The sequence below is a fragment of the Entelurus aequoreus genome, linkage group LG08 (assembly GCF_033978785.1).
Source record: "Entelurus aequoreus isolate RoL-2023_Sb linkage group LG08, RoL_Eaeq_v1.1, whole genome shotgun sequence".
Taxonomy (NCBI): Eukaryota; Metazoa; Chordata; class Actinopteri; order Syngnathiformes; family Syngnathidae; genus Entelurus; species Entelurus aequoreus.
Window position 1 is genome coordinate 7330676 of NC_084738.1, and position 18445 is coordinate 7349120.

The 18445-nt window shown below is 39.1% G+C and overlaps 1 protein-coding gene across 3 annotated transcripts in view; it reads right to left on the reverse strand.

Moving 5' to 3' along the window:
- Nucleotides 1-18445, reverse strand: part of LOC133655356 (C-Jun-amino-terminal kinase-interacting protein 4-like) — a 93856-nt gene that overhangs the window by 17401 nt on the left and 58010 nt on the right. For all 3 annotated transcript variants that reach the window (XM_062055421.1, XM_062055420.1, XM_062055423.1), the window contains 13 exons: nt 14591-14951; nt 14390-14486; nt 13640-13764; nt 13136-13193; nt 12850-13002; nt 12704-12758; nt 12492-12622; nt 11206-11262; nt 9824-10003; nt 9593-9722; nt 8479-8562; nt 5058-5219; nt 3314-3485 (listed from right to left, as the gene is read on the reverse strand). In XM_062055421.1, the coding sequence (XP_061911405.1) occupies nt 3314-3485; nt 5058-5219; nt 8479-8562; nt 9593-9722; nt 9824-10003; nt 11206-11262; nt 12492-12622; nt 12704-12758; nt 12850-13002; nt 13136-13193; nt 13640-13764; nt 14390-14486; nt 14591-14951 (1765 nt within the window). The remainder of the gene's footprint in view (nt 1-3313; nt 3486-5057; nt 5220-8478; nt 8563-9592; nt 9723-9823; nt 10004-11205; nt 11263-12491; nt 12623-12703; nt 12759-12849; nt 13003-13135; nt 13194-13639; nt 13765-14389; nt 14487-14590; nt 14952-18445) is intronic.

An 18445-nucleotide genomic window follows, 5' to 3' on the forward strand; every position in this document is an offset into this window, starting at 1 on the left:
GAAAATATGGATTAACTGCAGTTTTAACTGTATTTTTACATGTTTGGTAAACTTCCTTCTTCAATTTGATATGAAATTAATATGCAGACTTAAAGGCCTACTGAAACCCACTACTACCGACCACGCAGTCTGATAGTTTATATATCAATGATGAAATCTTAACATTGCAACACATGCCAATACAGCCGGGTTAACTTATAAAGTGCAATTTTAAATTTCCCGCTAAACTTCCGGTTGAAAACGTCTATGTATGATGACGTATGCGCGTGACGTCAAACGTTGAAACGGAAGTATTCGGACGCCATTGAATCCAATACAAAAAGCTCTGTTTTCATCTCAAAACTCCACAGTATTCTGGACATCTGTGTTGGTGAATCTTTTGCAATTTGTTTAATGAACAATGAAACAATGAAGACTGCAAAGAAGAAAGTTGTAGGTGGGATCGGTGTATTAGCGGCTGGCTGCAGCAACACAAGCAGGAGGACTTTGAGGTGGATAGCAGACGCGCTATCCGACGCTAGCCGCCGACCGCAACGGTGATCGGGTGAAGTCCTTCGTCGCACCGTCGATCGCTGGAACGCAGGTGAGCACGGGTGTTGATGAGCAGATGAGGGCTGGCTGGCGTAGGTGGATAGCTAATGTTTTTAGGATAGCTCTGTGAGGTCCCGTTGCTAAGTTAGCTTCAATGGTGTTTAGCAACAGCATTGTTAAGCTTTGCCAGGCTGGAAAGCATTAACCGTGTATTTACAGGTCCATGGTTTAATAGTATTGTTGATTTTCTGTCTATCCTTCCAGTCAGGGGCTTATTTATTTTGTTTCTATATGCAGTTAAGCCTGATGCTATCACGTTAGCTCCGTAGCTAAAGTGATTCGCCGATGTATTGTCGTGGAGATAAAAGTCACTGTGAATGTCCATTTCGCGTTCTCGACTCTCATTTTCAAGAGGATATAGTATCCGAGGTGGTTTAAAATACAAATCTGTGATCCACAATAGAAAAAGGAGAGAGTGTGGAATCCAATGAGCCAGCTTGTACCCAAGTTACGGTCAGAGCGAAAAAAGATGCGTCCTGCACTGCACTCTAGTCCTTCACTCTCACGTACCTCATCCACGAATCTTTCATCCTCGCTCAAATTAATGGGGTAATCGTCGCTTTCTCGGTCCGAATCGCTCTCGCGGCATTGAAAACAATGGGGAAATGTGAGGAGCCTTTCAACCTTTGACGTCACGCTACTTCCGGTACAGGCAAGGCTTTTTTTATCAGCGACCAAAAGTTGCGAACTTTATCGTCGATGTTCTCTACTAAATCCTTTCAGCAAAAATATGGCACTATCGCGAAATGATCAAGTATGACACGTAGAATGGATCTGCTATCCCCGTTTAAATTTTAAAAAATCATTTCAGTAGGCCTTTAAAGCAACTAGTTCCCTTCTTGTGCACATGTAGATACATAGACGCGCGCACAGCTGCCTGGCTTGATGCCAAATAGAGTTAAGACCGCCCATCTAGCGTCAACTAATGCAAGTGAAATGACTGAATTTTGTTACAAATTTAACAAATGTGTGTTTTACATACTACATGGCTTATCTGTGTTTTTTTTTATCTATAGTTTTATTTTTAGTACTTACTAATAATTGTATTTTTATTAAAGCACAGACTAGGATTGGCAACCATAAACCATTAGGAAATTAAATATTATGTCAATAAAGCTTTTTATTCTATCCTAATCTAATCCTTGATTATGGCAGACTATATGCAGGCGTGTGATTTGAATTTAGTGAAAAAGACTGAAAATAAGCCGAGGGTCTGGGGGCCGCAGGAAAACCAAAGTTTTTACCACTGGATTATCAAAAACCGTACTCATTACGGGAAAACCGTAGTTGTTGGCAGGTATGCCAAAGAGACGGATCAAGATTTTAACACACATTGTGTGGTCGGAAAAAAACGAAGAAAAACTGAAAATATTTTTTTATATTTTTACAGAGATAAAAAAGACGGATTTCCGACGATAGACGGAAGAAATCCCATGCCTATATCTAATATGGAAAATTTTAAATTGTTCTTTGAGTGCAACACGAAAAGCCCACTGTGTTTAATGCCCTTTATTTATATTTTAACCTTCTAAAATGTTGTTATTTGAGTGCAATAGGAAACATATGTTTAATCTATTGTAAGATATTCTGTTAAAATAAAGCCAATATTGACATTTCACGTAATTCCCTTTATTTGGAAAAGTATCAAAAAGTATCGATATACATTTTGGTACCGGTACCAAATCATTGGTACTGGTACCAAATCATTGGTACCGGGAAAACCCTTTTATATATTGTTACTTTATATATTTTTTTTAGCCCAATGCGGTCCCCGAGTCAAAAGGTTTGGACACCCCTGGCTTAATCCATTTAATTATTTAATTCCACATACTGATATACAACTTGGATGTTGTACGTGCATCCAAATGTTTTAAATTGAATTTTTCTTTGAGGTTATACAGTAGGAAGGGGATTCATGATCAATTGAGGGGTGCACTATCCACTTTAGCCGCCAGATGGGAGTAGGGTGTTGAATATATTTAAAAATGTGTTTTATGGCAATTCCAAGTTTGACCACAGCGTCAGGTGCTATGTAGAGTGGCACTTTCCATCCTTTTCAGCAGGTTGTATTGCAAAGTAATTGTTTGACTTTCTCTTCTACTGTCAAAATAGTCTGTTTTTGTCAAACCATCTCTTTAATTTATAAATTGTTATTTATAATTGTTATTATTTGTATTAGCTTCTGTGTTCTCTCCTGAACAAAAGGCAGTTGTGCCGTCTGCAAATAGTACTAACTTCAAGTCCTCTATGATTTTACAAATGTTGTTTATATACAGGTAGAGATTTAAAAATGTTGGTCCCAGTATTAAACCCTGGGGTACGCCGTAAGATATATTTAGCGCCGTAGACGTGTATTCGCCTAGCTTCAAGTGCTGCTTTCTGTTGGTTAAATACGGTACCTTCTTACCTTGTTAAAGACTAAGCCTCTGATGCCATATCATTCTAATTTTTTAATAAAGATATTAGCAATATTTGTGTTAAATGCTTTAGTTAAGTCCATAAACACTGCAGCTGCACACTGTTTACCATCCACTGCATGGGTAATCTTTTTCATTATTGCGATTAATGTAATTTGCTAGCTGTGTATCCGTATTGGTTGACCGCATGTCAACACTTGGAATAAATAATTTAAATTCAATATTGTCATGTCAGCTTATAAAACCTAATAAATCACTCCCAGTTTGTGTAAGAATAAAAAGCGAGACATCGCCCCCACACAAACCTGGTACACTGGCGATGCAGAGGATGTGCGCGTTACACACAAAGAAGATATCCAGGATGCTTCCAGGCTGGTTGGCATCTATAACTACAGCTTTAGTGTTTGACTGGGTGCTGGTACAAATCCACACCAGCGATGACAACTCGTCCTGATGTCGTAGTTCTTCCTGCTGTTCCTGCAAAGATGAAAACAAATCCATTTTTGTGTCTTTTCATGTAAATATTTTTAATCTCACCTCATTTACATAATTGATTGCAATGGACGCTATAGATAAAAAGTGAGTGCAAGTAGGATTAGAACTGCAAATGAATTTTCTTCTGTTGATTCTTAGTTTGTCTTTAAATTTAAATTCATTTTGCTCAGCATTGTTAAAGGTGCTGTTTGCAACTTGCTCACAAAGCAAAAAATATAACAAGACCACCGGCTAGCTTTTGTTACCATCAGCATTTTAACAGAACACATTTGTTTAACAATTGTCTATATTTTTCACAATTCCAAAGGTAACGCAATAAAAAAAATTACCGGCCCGAATAAAATGATTGGTGTTTACGGCGGTGACTCACCCGGTCTCGTCAACACGTATGTGCAGGGAGCGCATGCACACTTACAAAAGCAGTTCAAAAGAAGTAATGAATAATTTGCAGTAATGTTGTTGTTATGATAGAATATACAGTCTATGACAGCTAACACTAGCTGTCCATATTGCTGTTATTAGTTAACAACACCTAAAGCTAATGTGTGTGCATTAGCTTTAGTATGTATGTAATTAAGTCGTTATGTACAAAAAAGTCGATGTATTGTGTAAATCTTGCAAACAGCCCCTTTAAATGTTAAAGTATCACATTTGATCAAAAGACTGGAGGGTTGTGACATTCACAAACAAACCGAATCTATTGACTGGCTCATCAACATGAACAATGAAAATTTGTGACACAGTCCCAGTTGCGATCGTTTTTATCTTTCAATTTTGTTTATTACGGTGTGTTTCACATGAATACACAAGGGGAGGAGCGCAGCACATGCAGGTCTTTATTTGATGATTTTTTAATTGTGTATTTGTATGTTTTTTTTAGGTGTCGCAGAAATATTATAAGTCAAGGCAGCTTTATTTACAAACTTAATTAGTGAGTCTGCTCTGACTGCAGCTGTGAAACCGACCGCCTGTGAGTGTTTTGTGATGATGGAGCAGCACCCACTGCTCTTTGAGGACATTACCTGCAGAGTGTTACGCACTTTAATGTCTCCAAAACATCTGAAAAAGTGACAAGTTTTTTTGGTAGTCGCTTTTGGGAAAAAAAAAAGTCGCTAAAAGGAGTTGGAAAGTTGCCAGATTCAGCAAGAAAGTCACTGAGTTGGCAACACTGCATCTCTGTGTCTTCACTGAGCAGAAGGGGGATGGAGGGGTTACACACTGTAAACTTACTGTATCTTACAAATATTAGATGCAGAGATTGAAAATGTTTGTCTAATTGAGATAGTTCCTAGTTTTTTTATTGTACCTTTTTGTAACAATTTGTTCCATGCCGATCATATCAACAAAAGCCAAATAAATATTAAACATTTGATATGACTAGATTTTTAGGTAACAATTATTTTACAGGTAATTTGGTAATAAATCAATTCAAGCAGCACAAGAAATCTGAGGAACCACTTGGTAGCCAATAAATAGTAGTGCTCTCTTTCGTGAGTCGAACCAAAATAATCCATCACTTTTAAAGTGTCCCTGAAAAGTCTCAAAGACTCGGACCTCAAGTTCTTGATCCAGTTTATCCAGGCTGTTCTGAGATCCTGTTTTCTTTTTTGAGCTCTCTTGTCCAGCCACATCACTGTAAAACACACTGGCACCTACAATGGAACCTCCATCTCTGGTTTTACCTCCACACAAGTTCACGCCAGCGGCACACCACAGCTGAAACACAAAGACACATGATGTTTCACAAATTTCATCAAGTCCATTATTAATAGGGGTGGTCCATCTTAGGCACCTCATGATTAAATTACGTGCTATGTGTCCATTATTTAACGATTAACAATTATCAATGCATCTTTTTCCCCCAAACAGGATTTCTTTTGAACAAGGTAGGCTAAATTTGTCAGCATTCATCAAATTAAGTAAACAGATAAAAAGACCCAACACATTTCCCACAAAAAAAACTTCTCCTGTAACACAAAGTACATAAAGTGCCTTTAGAAATAAGACTTCTTTTAACCAGAATTTTCAATACTAGGAAGTTTAACACAAAGCAAATCCCGTATTTTCCGGACTATAAGCCACTACTTTTATTCCCCAAGCTTTGAACCCTGCGGCTTATATACCAAGGTGCAGCTAATACAAATGCGGCTAATCTATGGATTTTTCTTCACTAACGGCCATAATGTTTTGTATACAACAAACTTACATAGTAGTAACACACAGACTGAAAAGGTTTGTTATTGTTTGTGCTATGGCGCCATCTTTTTGACAAGTTTGATCAATGCAGGTGCTGCGGGTTGACAGTCAACAGTACTTCCTTCTGTTTCGTGCCTTGAACCGGAAGTATAAGCGCCGTTCCATCTCCTAGTTATCCATAGAGTTTTTTATTTGTATGGTTTCTTAATTCATCACTCTAATCAACGTTTGTAAGTTTTAGCTACTCCCTTTTAGCTGCTGCAAAAGCAGCCGCTATTCTTCCTGGGGTTTGAAATTTTACAATGCTTTGATAAAAAAAAAATGTATACAGTACATACGCCAATCGAAATACAGACAGACAGATATTATTTTACACACAGACAAATCATAATACAGACAGACAACTTAAAACACACACATGCAAATCTGATTACACTCACACACACACTGAGATACAGACACACACGTTAGTACACAAACACGTGAATTGGATTACAGACGCATAGATTGAGATAGGCGTTTGCAAATCATTTTTCTACAATAATACTTCCATAAGTCCGTCCCTTTTAACTGTTTGGGAGGCTTTTTTTGTCTAGGCCAACTTGCTAGTGCTGTGGTTTTGTGTATATGATTTGCTGTCAAGGAAAATTATGGATCGATTGTCACTTGTCTCAATGCGATGCTTCTACACGACACACCCCAAACTGTTAATAATGGGTTGTCTAGTTGTGTATATAGAGGCAGTATTAGTCCTTGTCTTTATCATCATACAATATATTGCATACAAATATACAATGGACTGTTTTAATTGACACTATTAAGTTAACACGATGCCTATTATTAGGGCCTGAGCAGCGCAGCAAACCCCGCATGGCTTGTTTTTTCTTCAATACATTTGGACGCCTTTTCGAGGACTTTACATGCTCAAAAAGTCCCTATATTTTGCAGGCGCGTCATGTACGACAACAAATTGTATAGTTCGGGTGTCCCCAGATTTTTGGTGTTGGGTCAGGGCATCGGGAAGGATGTGACCGCAAACATACTTGAAAATAAATGGGAAGTCAGCCATCTTGGTTTCCGTCGCCCATTTGTCAGTCATAAACAGTGGTGTACTTTAACAAACTCCTCCCAGGAACTTTGAGCAAATGAGCCGCGCTCAAAATGACAGATACTAGACATATAGCTGATAATAATTTGCGGGAAAAAAATGTGCCTACGCCATAAGGTGTGGGCACGGCATGGCGCCAAACTTTGATCTGATGGTTTGCCACACAGCTCGAAACGTTAATAACTTGGATCCACAAATTTCCACCTTTATTGTAATTAGTAAAAATTTTGATGGTGACACTCTAAAGTGCTCCATGGGTTAGTACCTGTTCATACCTACTCATAGTGGGGAGAGCCTGACGGTGAATATTGCACTACGCCGTCACTATTCTAACTGTAATTTCTTTACTTTAGGTGATCGGAAACATATAATCAACTGATGGGTGATGATAAATTGCGAAAATGTTTTGCTTATGACAGGATGTGGGCGTTGCATGGTGGCAAACTTTGATCTGATGGTTTGCCACAAAACACGAAACATTAATAGCACACATAAAATGGTGACAACCTGAAGTAGCCTATGGGTCAGTACCTATTCATACCTTTTCGTAGTGGGCGGAGCCTGTTGGTGAAAACTGCACCTCGCCATAAACCATCAGACTGTCTTTACTTCACTTTAGATGATCGGATCTTCCTTCTAACTGACATGAGGCATTAAGGTTGGGGTCCAATCATGCCTGAACGTTAATATTGAGACTAACATCGAACCCTTGTGGTGAAAAATTTTAACATTCATAACTTCCATACCACAATCTCTGATCTTCCCCAAGTTTTTGTTGGTGGATCACAATTGCATCACTGCAGTTGTGCCAATATCGCCACCTTGTGGTGAAAAATTCTATAGATCATAACCTCCTTCCACATGTTCCGATCTTCCTGAAATTTTTGATGGTGAGTCGGGGTGTTTGTTGGGACATGACTGTATGACCACTATAAAATTATTATTATTCTTGTATAAATAGTCTTAATTGTCCACAAAAAGTTACTGACTTTATTTAAATAGTGAGGAAGTGAATTCCAAGCCACTATTTTTCTATACTGCACAGTCTTCTGCATTAGGTTAGTTGACAAATATCTCTGAAAAATTAGTATGCTGTAAAGTATTATTCGCTATTTTTTTTCTAATAAAATTGATAATAGAATAATTGATCCTACCCTTGACAGTTAAAGTCAGACGGAAGTTCATCCGTATAACACTCGTCCTAAATGGGAAATTTAGGATGACACGGGAAGCTGTATGTTGACAAACTTGCAGTTTGCATGAATTATCTTCAGTGGTATTTGACCAAATACCAAAACAATGATCTAAATGTGTCAAAACTCATGGATTAACTAAAGTTTTCATAACATTTATATATATATATATATATATGTATATATATATATATATATATATATATATATATATATATATATATATATATATATATATATATATATATATATATATATATTTCATACGTTGAAAAAAAAACTATTTTTTGAGTTGTCCAATATCCTCCATTCCTCTTTTCTAACACTACTAGCATTGCTTTGTCACTTTCTTGTGTAATTTCCAGCCAAATGTACCCATTTATGAAATAAATACTGAATTCAACTCCAAATGTGGCCAGGGTATAAATACCTTTTGTCTTGGCTATTGGTATGATCCACAAAAGCTGCAGGAGCTTACCTTCATAGAAGCATCTTGCTCATCCAGAGGTCTAAGGAAGACAGGAACCGGAAGGTCATTCATCTTCTCCTGACCGCCGTTAGTCTTGGGGATGAAAATAACATTTCAAGAGGACAGATTTACGTTCCATGCATTCTGTTATACTGTACATATTCTCAAAACTCTCTGGTAGACATTGACATTTGAATCAATACGGTGCCAATTGTCGGTACATTTGCGTGTGTTCAAATGTGTCAGTAAATGTTTATTGTTTTTTTTTTAAATCTGATGTTTATTCTCAAAATTTAACGCTGAGCTGTGCTGCCCAGTTGTAACCTGTTCTTACACTTCTGTGTCTCATTTGCGAGTACTCAATCATACAGTATAGTAGACTGCATTCAGTTGCAATTCCAAGATGTTACATAGCAGAAAGTGTTTAGACTACGGTGCGTTGCCATAACCAGAAAGTAGTCTTTGCCGTTAAGTTCAATGTGCCATATTTTCTTTTGCTGAGATGATGATGTGTTTATACTGTAAGTATTGTACTTATTACACACAAGTGGTTTGATTGTAATGTGCATCCTAGGTGTAGATTTCATTACCAAAATTTGAAGGTGTTGAAATAGCCATGTTAAATCGCTAATGCAAATAGGTAGCATGTAAATGACAAAAACAATATCAATTAACATCGAGCTAGCACATTTTGAAAAGTGGAGCCTTACTGTGCTTTTGAGCGCCTTCTTCTTGCTTTGTTGGCATGGAAAAATTGCAACATTACCTGGCGGTAGTCTGGCTTAGTCTGCTCTTAATGCATGACTGCTTATTTCATAGTTAAGTGCTTGAGCCGCTGAGTCTGCAACCGGACGTCACATGCAGCAAAGGTATCGAAATATCGCACTGCTTGATTTTACTTGAATCAGTACCCGGTAGTACCAACAGACTTTGGTCGGTACCAATAAAAGTACAGATTCGGTACTCATCCCTTCTCTTAGCTATAAGTTGATGAATACGGTGTTGTCTGTAATGTTATCTGCCTACAGTGGATAGCGATTGTTCCAGAGGAAATTGGTTTTGGTTAAATATTAGAGGAAAATTAGGCTTAGTACTTAAAGTTTAGAGGATATTATCTACTTACTTTGTACTTATTGGGTAGGCTCCAGCCGTAAGCCTGCACTCGGTCATCCCCTTTCTGGACATGGGCCTTAACCTGCTGGTACTGTGCCCGCTTCTGTTCTCGCCTTGACATGATGCTTTCAACAGCCAATCTGTTGCAGACAAGCACCAACTCCTTAACAAAAATGCCCTTTTCATAGAGATTTGTTTTTATATATCACTACAATCAGTCATAATTATCATATTAACTTACTCCTCATTGAGGAAATCGAAAGCTTTGCTCTTGTCGCTGGGGAGCTGCTGCAAGGTGGTGCTCCTCTTCTTGACAGACGGTTGAATCTGTGAGGTGGGTGCATTGTACTTGACGTTGACCGAAGCCTCAGCGGCAGGCTTTTTGGATGCGCCGCCCGACGAACTGAACAAACGGCTGAAACTGGAGTTGTAAGGGCAGGGAAGAGTGGGAGGAGAGGGTGGGAGGGGGGAGAGGATGGAGGAAGAGCACACGGACAAACATATAGAGGGGTGGACAAAAGCAGTGGCTCTCCAGCAATTGGAGGGTTTCACATTTATAAGGAAGGATGACAACAGAAGTTCTCATGCCAGCCTCCATAAAGGTCACAACTTACACTGATAATGATTCCAATCACGTATCACAATCTCTCGCACTATACGCTTATATTAGCTGAGCAGCTTTGCAGTAGTTATGTAGGGTTGCATGGGATGCCGGTTAATATTTTGCACAGGTTGGGATATTAGTGAAGACACAAAGCAACACTGGGCATTTACGAATTCCTCTCATCATGAATGGTTAGTGGCATACATGTCGCATTTTATTACACAGGCTGTTCTAAATACAACATTCACTGCAACTAAAACATGCTAGCTCAATCATTTCGGTGTTCAGGCAACACCTACTCCCACCTTTCCCAGCACAGAGCAAGCGGCCACTAACGCATGGCAAATAAGTGTACGCTCATGCCTCCTGAACTGTGTTTGCTAACATGCATGTAGCCGAACAGATTAGCGTGAGGTGTTACTTCAATGCAGAACCTTTTATATTTGTAATTTTGTTTTACTTTACTAAGATATTTTGACCTACAGCTACCCTCCCAACATACCGCCTGCACACAGACACATAAAAGGCAGAATATAGGACGAACACATGAAAACAAGGAAAGAGAGATTTTAAATTCATCAGATGTCAATCCCCAAAAACCGATCTCTCTGTTAACACTTAAATGTGCCCTTTTCTACAACACACCAAACGCATGCCAGGCAAAAACCAAACAAAGAGCCTTATTTAAGAGTCTAATCCCTTTGCCATGATAATCTTTAATTTTGGGGGGTTTATAAACTTGTAACTGAGACCTGAAAATCCACTAACAGAGCAAGTAAGCTCTGGAGTATATTAGTTCAAGTTACTGCTCCGAGACGGGCCTTTTTTGAGAGTTTTACGGCATATACCGATAAAACATCCCAAACACACATCATGCAGAAACCCAGATTTGTACTTTTGCAAGTCACAGAATTACCTACATCCTGGAGAAACACCCATACAATGAATGTAACACAAAAAACATAAATAAATAAATCACATGATGTATAAGCTCAAACAAACAAAGTAGTGGAACTCACAACTGCCAGATGCTGGATTTCTTCTTCTCTGTAAGAGCCGGGGTTTCCTTGGAGGCCCTGAAAGAGAAAAACACATTTTCACCAAAATTTACACCAAAGCATATCCAATACATATTATCCATACCACAAGGAAGTGTTTTAAATGTTAAATTAAAATCATCATGGGTCCGCTTTAAAAAGGAACTGCGCTTTTTTGGAATTTTCCCTATCATTCACAATCTTTATGTAAGACAAGCACACATATGTTTTTCTGTCTTTTTATGCATAAGCATTCTAACTAATAAATACATGCGATCAAAAGTCTGCTTACAATGAAGCCTATGGGAGTCGCTCTATTCTGTAAAGAGCTTAAAAAAACATCCAAACACCTCTATCAAGGTTTTATATACATGATGTAAGTATATATGTAATGTAGTAACAAGCACATTTATAGTCACATGGTATATTTACGTATTTTGCTCATTTTAAGGATACGGCGGCGCATTAATTTCAAAAACGCATCACGTTTGCCTTTTCTTTCGACAACATCACTGATTAATACTCACTGCCGGTTTCATGAAAGACAACAAACACAATAAAACATCACTTACTGTACAATGTCTGCTGTCACTAGGATGCTGACTGTTAGAATGTTGTTATATTCCCATTTAGATGAAGAATGACTCATAATCCTCGCAAAGAAAAATAGGGGGGTGTACCCAAGTTTCTTTTTGTGTCGTTCTCACACTTTTTTGGGTCTAAATCGGCTGTCAAAGTTGACCAACTTGTCGGATTATGTCCTCATCTTCCTACTATCCAGGTGAGAGGCATTATTTATGATCTACAATTAACTTCCACAAACTCCAAGTTGAGAAAGCAGCTCACCAGCCAATCAACATTGCCACACACGCTAGTTTCTCTCTGTGATCACGGCGCTGCTATAAATAGTTTGTCTGCATTAACGCTTATAATAACAATATCACTTATACTTGGTTAATGTTCAGGCCATGTAATGTAAATGGAGTATTGTTGGTGCTTTTTGGATGGTTACTTAGAGGGCTATATGGGCAGAATAAAGTACCTCACATTGGCTCCGCTGTAAGCGAACTTTTCTTTACATTTATTTGCGAGTTAGAATCCATTAAAAAAATGTGTCATCTGAATTCTGAACGATAGGCAAAATTCCCAAAATAATGCATTTCCCCTTTGATGCTTCAGCACAAAGGCTGCAACTGTAAAGTTGTATGTATTTTAGTAATTTGTTAATGTTTTCTTCAACGGTCATATGACATTTCTCCTAGTCTTACCGGATCATCTCTGTCCATCTGACAGCCTCCTGCAGCTCCATTAGCCTCTCTTTATACTGGTTTCTCTCCATCAAGACTCTGGCCATTTCCACCCTGGTGAAGCGTTTCCTCTGTGCTGTCGGCACGTCACTCTGCACAAAAAAACAACAGCTTTAAAGAATGTGTGTTTTTAAATTATGGAAGCATGTTTTCATTATGTAAAAGTAACTCACATCATCATCGTCCGTCTTAGCCTTTTGTTTACTATCCTCAAGTGCAGCTCGAACCCTAAAGAACAGGAAAATAACATCCAAGTGTGTCCAATTAATTAAAAAAGAAAAGTCCAATATGTATATAAAACAATTTTAAACTCCCATACCCCTTCAATTCGTCCTCTAAATCTTTATTTTTTTCCTCCAGTTTGATCTTGGCCTGGCGGATGGCATCGAGCTCCCCTTGCAAAACATCTTTCTCACAGGTCAGCTCATCCATATGAGCGATGAGGTCATTTTTCACCACATTCAGAGCATTTCTGAAAACAAACACAATAATTTATGCAACCACAAGAAATTCATCATTGATGTATGCTTTTCCATGTTTTTCAGGGCAAGAGGAATAATTTTAAAAAAATCACAATGATAAACATTCTTTGTCAATCTACTAACTTTGTCTCCAGAAGCTGTGCATTCTCCTGGATAAGATGCTCAACTTCACGACCCATGCCTGGGAGAAAAAAAAGTAAATAAAAAGGTAAAAAAGGGAATTTCGAAAAGAAAAATCACCATGGTTACCAACATCTTCCTTACACTTAACCTTACCTAAAATGTTGTAGTCTGAGATTCATAGACATGGACAGATGTAGATCACGATTAGAAATTTGTAATATATTTTAGTTACAACTTGACCGTGTCACTGGGGAATTTTTCTACTCTCTAAATAGACTATTTCACTACCATGATCACGAAAAACAAACAGCTGATAAAGAAAACTAAAGATTAATAGAGTAAATTACTGATAAATAATAGCTTTATCTTTGATACACACCAGAAAACTCATCTGTAAGGATTGAGAACGCCAGAAAGCCGAAAAATTCAGTAAAACAATGGGAAAAGAACATTTGCATTAGTAAACAATGTGGCCAAATCGAGTAAAAGAAGATGGTTATTTACCAAGCAGGTCTGCTCCTTCATCCACATCTCCAATGAATTCATTTCCTGCAGAAGACAGCTCTTCAAACAGCGAGTCCGTGTTCCGGTCAAATGCTAGATTCTCTACACCGCCTTTCGTCGGTGTGCTGGGCAGATAATAAACAACACATATAATGAAGTTGTACTTTTACAATACAATTTCTTTCCTAAACATACAGCAGGGGAGAGATTCACATGGCCCCTTTCCTGGGTGGATCTCGTGTAAGAGGAAGAGGGGGGTGGGTTATTAACAGCAACTAACATTGTGGTCAACGTTGGAATTGCCACAAAACACATTTTAAAAGGTATTCCAGAAGAGCCGTGTAGAGAGAATGGCCAACTCGGTTTCAAAGTTGGTAGCAACCGGTATTCAGGTGAGGGGCTTTAGACCAATCATTTAGGAGATCCTCTTGCCATACTCTCTGATTGGTTAAAAATCCCTCACGTGACTACAGGGCGCCATGTTTGCTACCAACTTTGAAACAGAGTTGGCCATACTCTCTCTATACATGGCTCTGAGATATTCAACACTCTACTGCCATCTGGCAGCTAAAGTGGATAGTGCACGCCCCAAGTTTGTCACGTTTCATGTGTCAGGTAAACCGCGACGAATGGTGCCATATAAATCCCCTTCCCACTGTAAGCCTCATAATCCCAATGTCCCAAAATGTGCACAAAGGCTAAATGAATACACACGGTACAAAGATAACCAGTGATGAACTTGTTGACTACCTTGTTGCTTTGCAGCCGTCAAGGTTCATATCCAGCTCAGGAGTAGACTCTATGATCGCAAACACCTCAGACGACTTTTCCAGGTTGTCTTTTCCATCTAAAATAAGCAGCAGAGGTGAACACATTGGTATACATTAAGTAGGCTTAGACTGTGGTTGTGTTGTGGTGATTGCAGTGCGTGCACAGTGGAGATGCTCTTACTGTTGTCTGGTTTGCCACTGTTGCAGTCTAGGTTCTGTGTCTGCCCAGCCAAGCGCTCTTGTTCCTGAGGTGTACCTACAGATTCCATTGCAACATTCGATGCAGCAAAAGAGAGGGGTGTAGCCGAGACTTGGCTAGATATAGAACTCGCATCACCTGCTGTGCCATTAGGTGACAGCGGCCTTGACGTTTGAAAGTCACAACAGTGTGTGGGTGTGGCGGTGTTTGATTTTAAACTACCCGTCTGAGAGGGTTTAGGGGCGTTGGCATTTGATGTTGCTCCTTCCTGTCTGGAGACACTTGGCTGGTTGGTTGAAGTGTTAGACTTGGACCCTTCATGGCTTGTATTGGCCAGTTCATCCTACAGTGGGGGGCAAATGAAAAATTATTCACATGTGTATCAAATTGTTGATCCTAGGAATGGGCAGTATAAGTGATTAAGAAATATGAGAAGAGTGCACCTGATTGTTGATTAATTGCTTTGTATATAGTGGTACGCGGGCTCCATCTAGTGGTACGCCAAAGAAGTCTGTAAATATGTACCGTATATGGAGTATTATTGTTGATGTATGTGCATTGTGTGTAATGTTACAGTGGCCAAAATGTATTAAGTATACTTGTTAAATAAAACCTCTGCCTTGTTTTTAATGAACTCTTAGGCCTACTACACCACTGTAATTTAATGTTGGTCATTATGGTGGTACTTGGAGAGCCAAGTGTTTTCTGAGGTGGCACTTGGTGAAAAAGGTTTGAAAAACACTGTTATAGTTGGAGCAAAACACTTGCATTGAAACATTTGCATTGGAGTTTAGAACATTCAGGTAAATTTTGTCAAATTCCCATCACATATTGCTAATGACACATAAAAACACAGCTTTGACAAAATACAGAAGATTATAAGGGACCTATTATGAATTTAGTATTTTCTGACTAACAAATGTCATTATATTGTTGGATACTCATGTTAAACAATGCCAAAGTGTCAAATCATAAAGTCCATACATTTTGATGTGAGATTGCATGCAGTTTTAAGATGCCTCTGTTTTGCAGTCTGGCTAATTTGTGACGTCATAGCGAGGTGAACATACTTTTTTAGACATTAAGTAAAGCGCTCAGGCTCAGCCAGAGGGGGAGGAGTGCTTCAAGCTAAGAGGGAAAACAAAAAAAATGTAGGATAAAATATTGTTTTATATAATCTTGGCATGTGCATAATAACACCGACGGGCAACATGCTATGACATAAATGCTGCTAAAACAGGTTTTTTCAATGCACTCCAGAAGTGTGCAAGTGTACCTAATGTTGTGACCGAGTGAATTAAGTTTATTCTTGACGTTAGTCTTCAAGATATACTGTATGTTTCAACAGTATACATTTTCAAAAGATAAATTATGAAACTTTTGGAGAGGATGGGATGTGGTTTCATTAGCAGTCTATGAACACCTCCACAAAAATGAACATCTTACCGACAAACTCAAAAAATGGGTTTATTGTGACTGTGGAGCAAAATGTTTGCAATATGTACACCAAAGCCTATCCAATTCATATTATCTAGACCACAATGATGTGTTTGTTTTAAATGTAGATAAAAAATCCTCATAGGCCCCTTTAGGTCTGCTTTAATAACTGTGAAGTTTCATGCATCAGGCAGGTCACAACACTGCAGTCATTCAAATTCAATTCAGATGCAAAGCTTAGGAACACGCTAGACAATTTATGACAAGCATTTACCCTAATACAGTGCTGCGCAATTGCAAAAGTATCAACCCCTTGGATGTTTTAGCCTTTTTTTTTTGCTTTAATCAATGACATCATGGTCAAAATAATTATAGCTTATTTGACTTGCAGAAAAAAGCTGCTTTCATGTCATAGTGAAAACTGATTTTTACAAATTAGTGTTAATTAATTCTAAATATATATGAGGTAGAGTAAATTACTACATATGTTTCAAGTCAGTATTCAGTAGATTTGTCTGCAATCACAGTAGTCCGTCTGTGTGGACAAAATATGCCTCAATCAGGCTGGCACATCTGGACAAATGTTGCAATTTCCCTCATTCCTCCTTGCAAAACAGCTCAGACGGTCAGGTTCTTGTAGGACAGTCCCTCTCAAATAGTGGAGCAGGCCCCCATGTGGGGGCACGGTGCGATGCCAGGGGGGACGCGTGTGACCTCAGGGAACATGCTTTTTTTGCCTTACCAGAATATGACGAAGCGTATGTAGCACTTGGCTTCACTGTAACCACGGTGGAAGACCGGTGGGTTTTTTTTTTTTATTGTTATGAAGCTTTAAATGTTTTGCAGAGGTATAGTTATAACAACTTTATAGACAAATTATGCAATTTATAGTCAGGGTGGAGAATGGGAGGGGCGCAAAATCTTTTCTTCTTCCTAGGGGGGGCGTAACAGAAAATATTTGAGAAGCACTGCTCTAGGATAAGGTGTGACACAAATTCTCCATTGGATTGAGATTTGTGCTTAGACATGGCCACGCTGCAAGATGTACCGGTATGTCTTTGAACTAGTCTTGTGTAGCTTTTGCTTTCATGCTGGGGGAAACATCCTTCCATCCATCCATTTTCTACTGCTTGTCCCTCTCGGGGTCGCAGGGGTGGCGGCGGCCTATCCCAGTTGCATTCAGGCTGAAGGCGGGGTACACCCTGGACCAGTCGCCACCTCATCACAGGGCCAACACAGACAGACAGACAACATTCACACACTATGGCCAGTTTAGTGTTGCCAATCAACCTATCCCCAGGTGCATGTCTTTGGAGGAAGCCGGAGTACCCGGAGGGAACCCACGCAGTCACTGGGAGAACATGCAAACTCTACACAGGACCTTCTTATTGTGAGGCACTGGCACTAACCCATGTGCCACTATGCTTCCCGCTGTGGAAGATCGTCTTACTGAAAATCTTTTCCTAAGACGTGGTACTATTGCAGGTTTGAACAGATTATCCTCCAAAATTTGCCAATTTGCTTCACAATGAAGATGATTTTCAGTGTTTGGTACTCCCCAAACATAGCGTCGTCTACTGTGATGGCCAAAAAGCAAAATGTTTGCATCATCAGATCAAAAAACATTATTTTTCATTTGAACAAATACCAAGCAAATTCTCATGTGAGCTTTTACCAAGGGCTTTCTCTTTGCTATTCTTTGTTGCATTTACTTAGACTTAGACTTAGACTTCCTTTGTATTGTCATTCAAATTTGAACTTTACAGTACAGATAAGAACTAAATTTCGTTGCATTAGCTCGTTGTAGTGCAGGATGAAAGAATAATAAGGTGCAGATATAAATAAATAGATTACTGTACAGATAAATATATTGCACTTTTGCGTATGCATCCACGTTTATGGATGTATGTTATATTGTCTTTATATTCCAGCAAGTTAATCCATTTTTGGGGGGAATTGAGGGGAATATTATGATGCGTTCAAGAGTCTTACGGCCTGAGGGAAGAAGCTGTTACAGAACCTGGAGGTTGTGCTACGGAGGCTGTGGAACCTCTTTCTAGAGTCCAGCAGTGAAAACAGTCCTTGGTGAGGGTGGGAAGAGTCTCTGCAGATTTTCTGAGTCCTGGTCAGGCAGCGGCTTTTTGCGATCTCCTGGTTAGGAGGAAGAGAAGTCCTGATGATCTTTTCCGCCGTCCTCACCACTCTCTGCAGAGACTTCCAGTCTGAGGCACTGCAGGCTCCAGTCCAGACAGAGATGCAGTTGGTCAGTAGGCTCTCTATAGTGCCTCTGTAGAATGTGGTGAGAATGGGGGGAGGCAGCTGTGCTCTTTTCATCCGACGCAAAAAGTGCATGCGCTGCTGAGCTCTGTTTACAAGAGCTCTGGCGTGTAGGGACCAGGT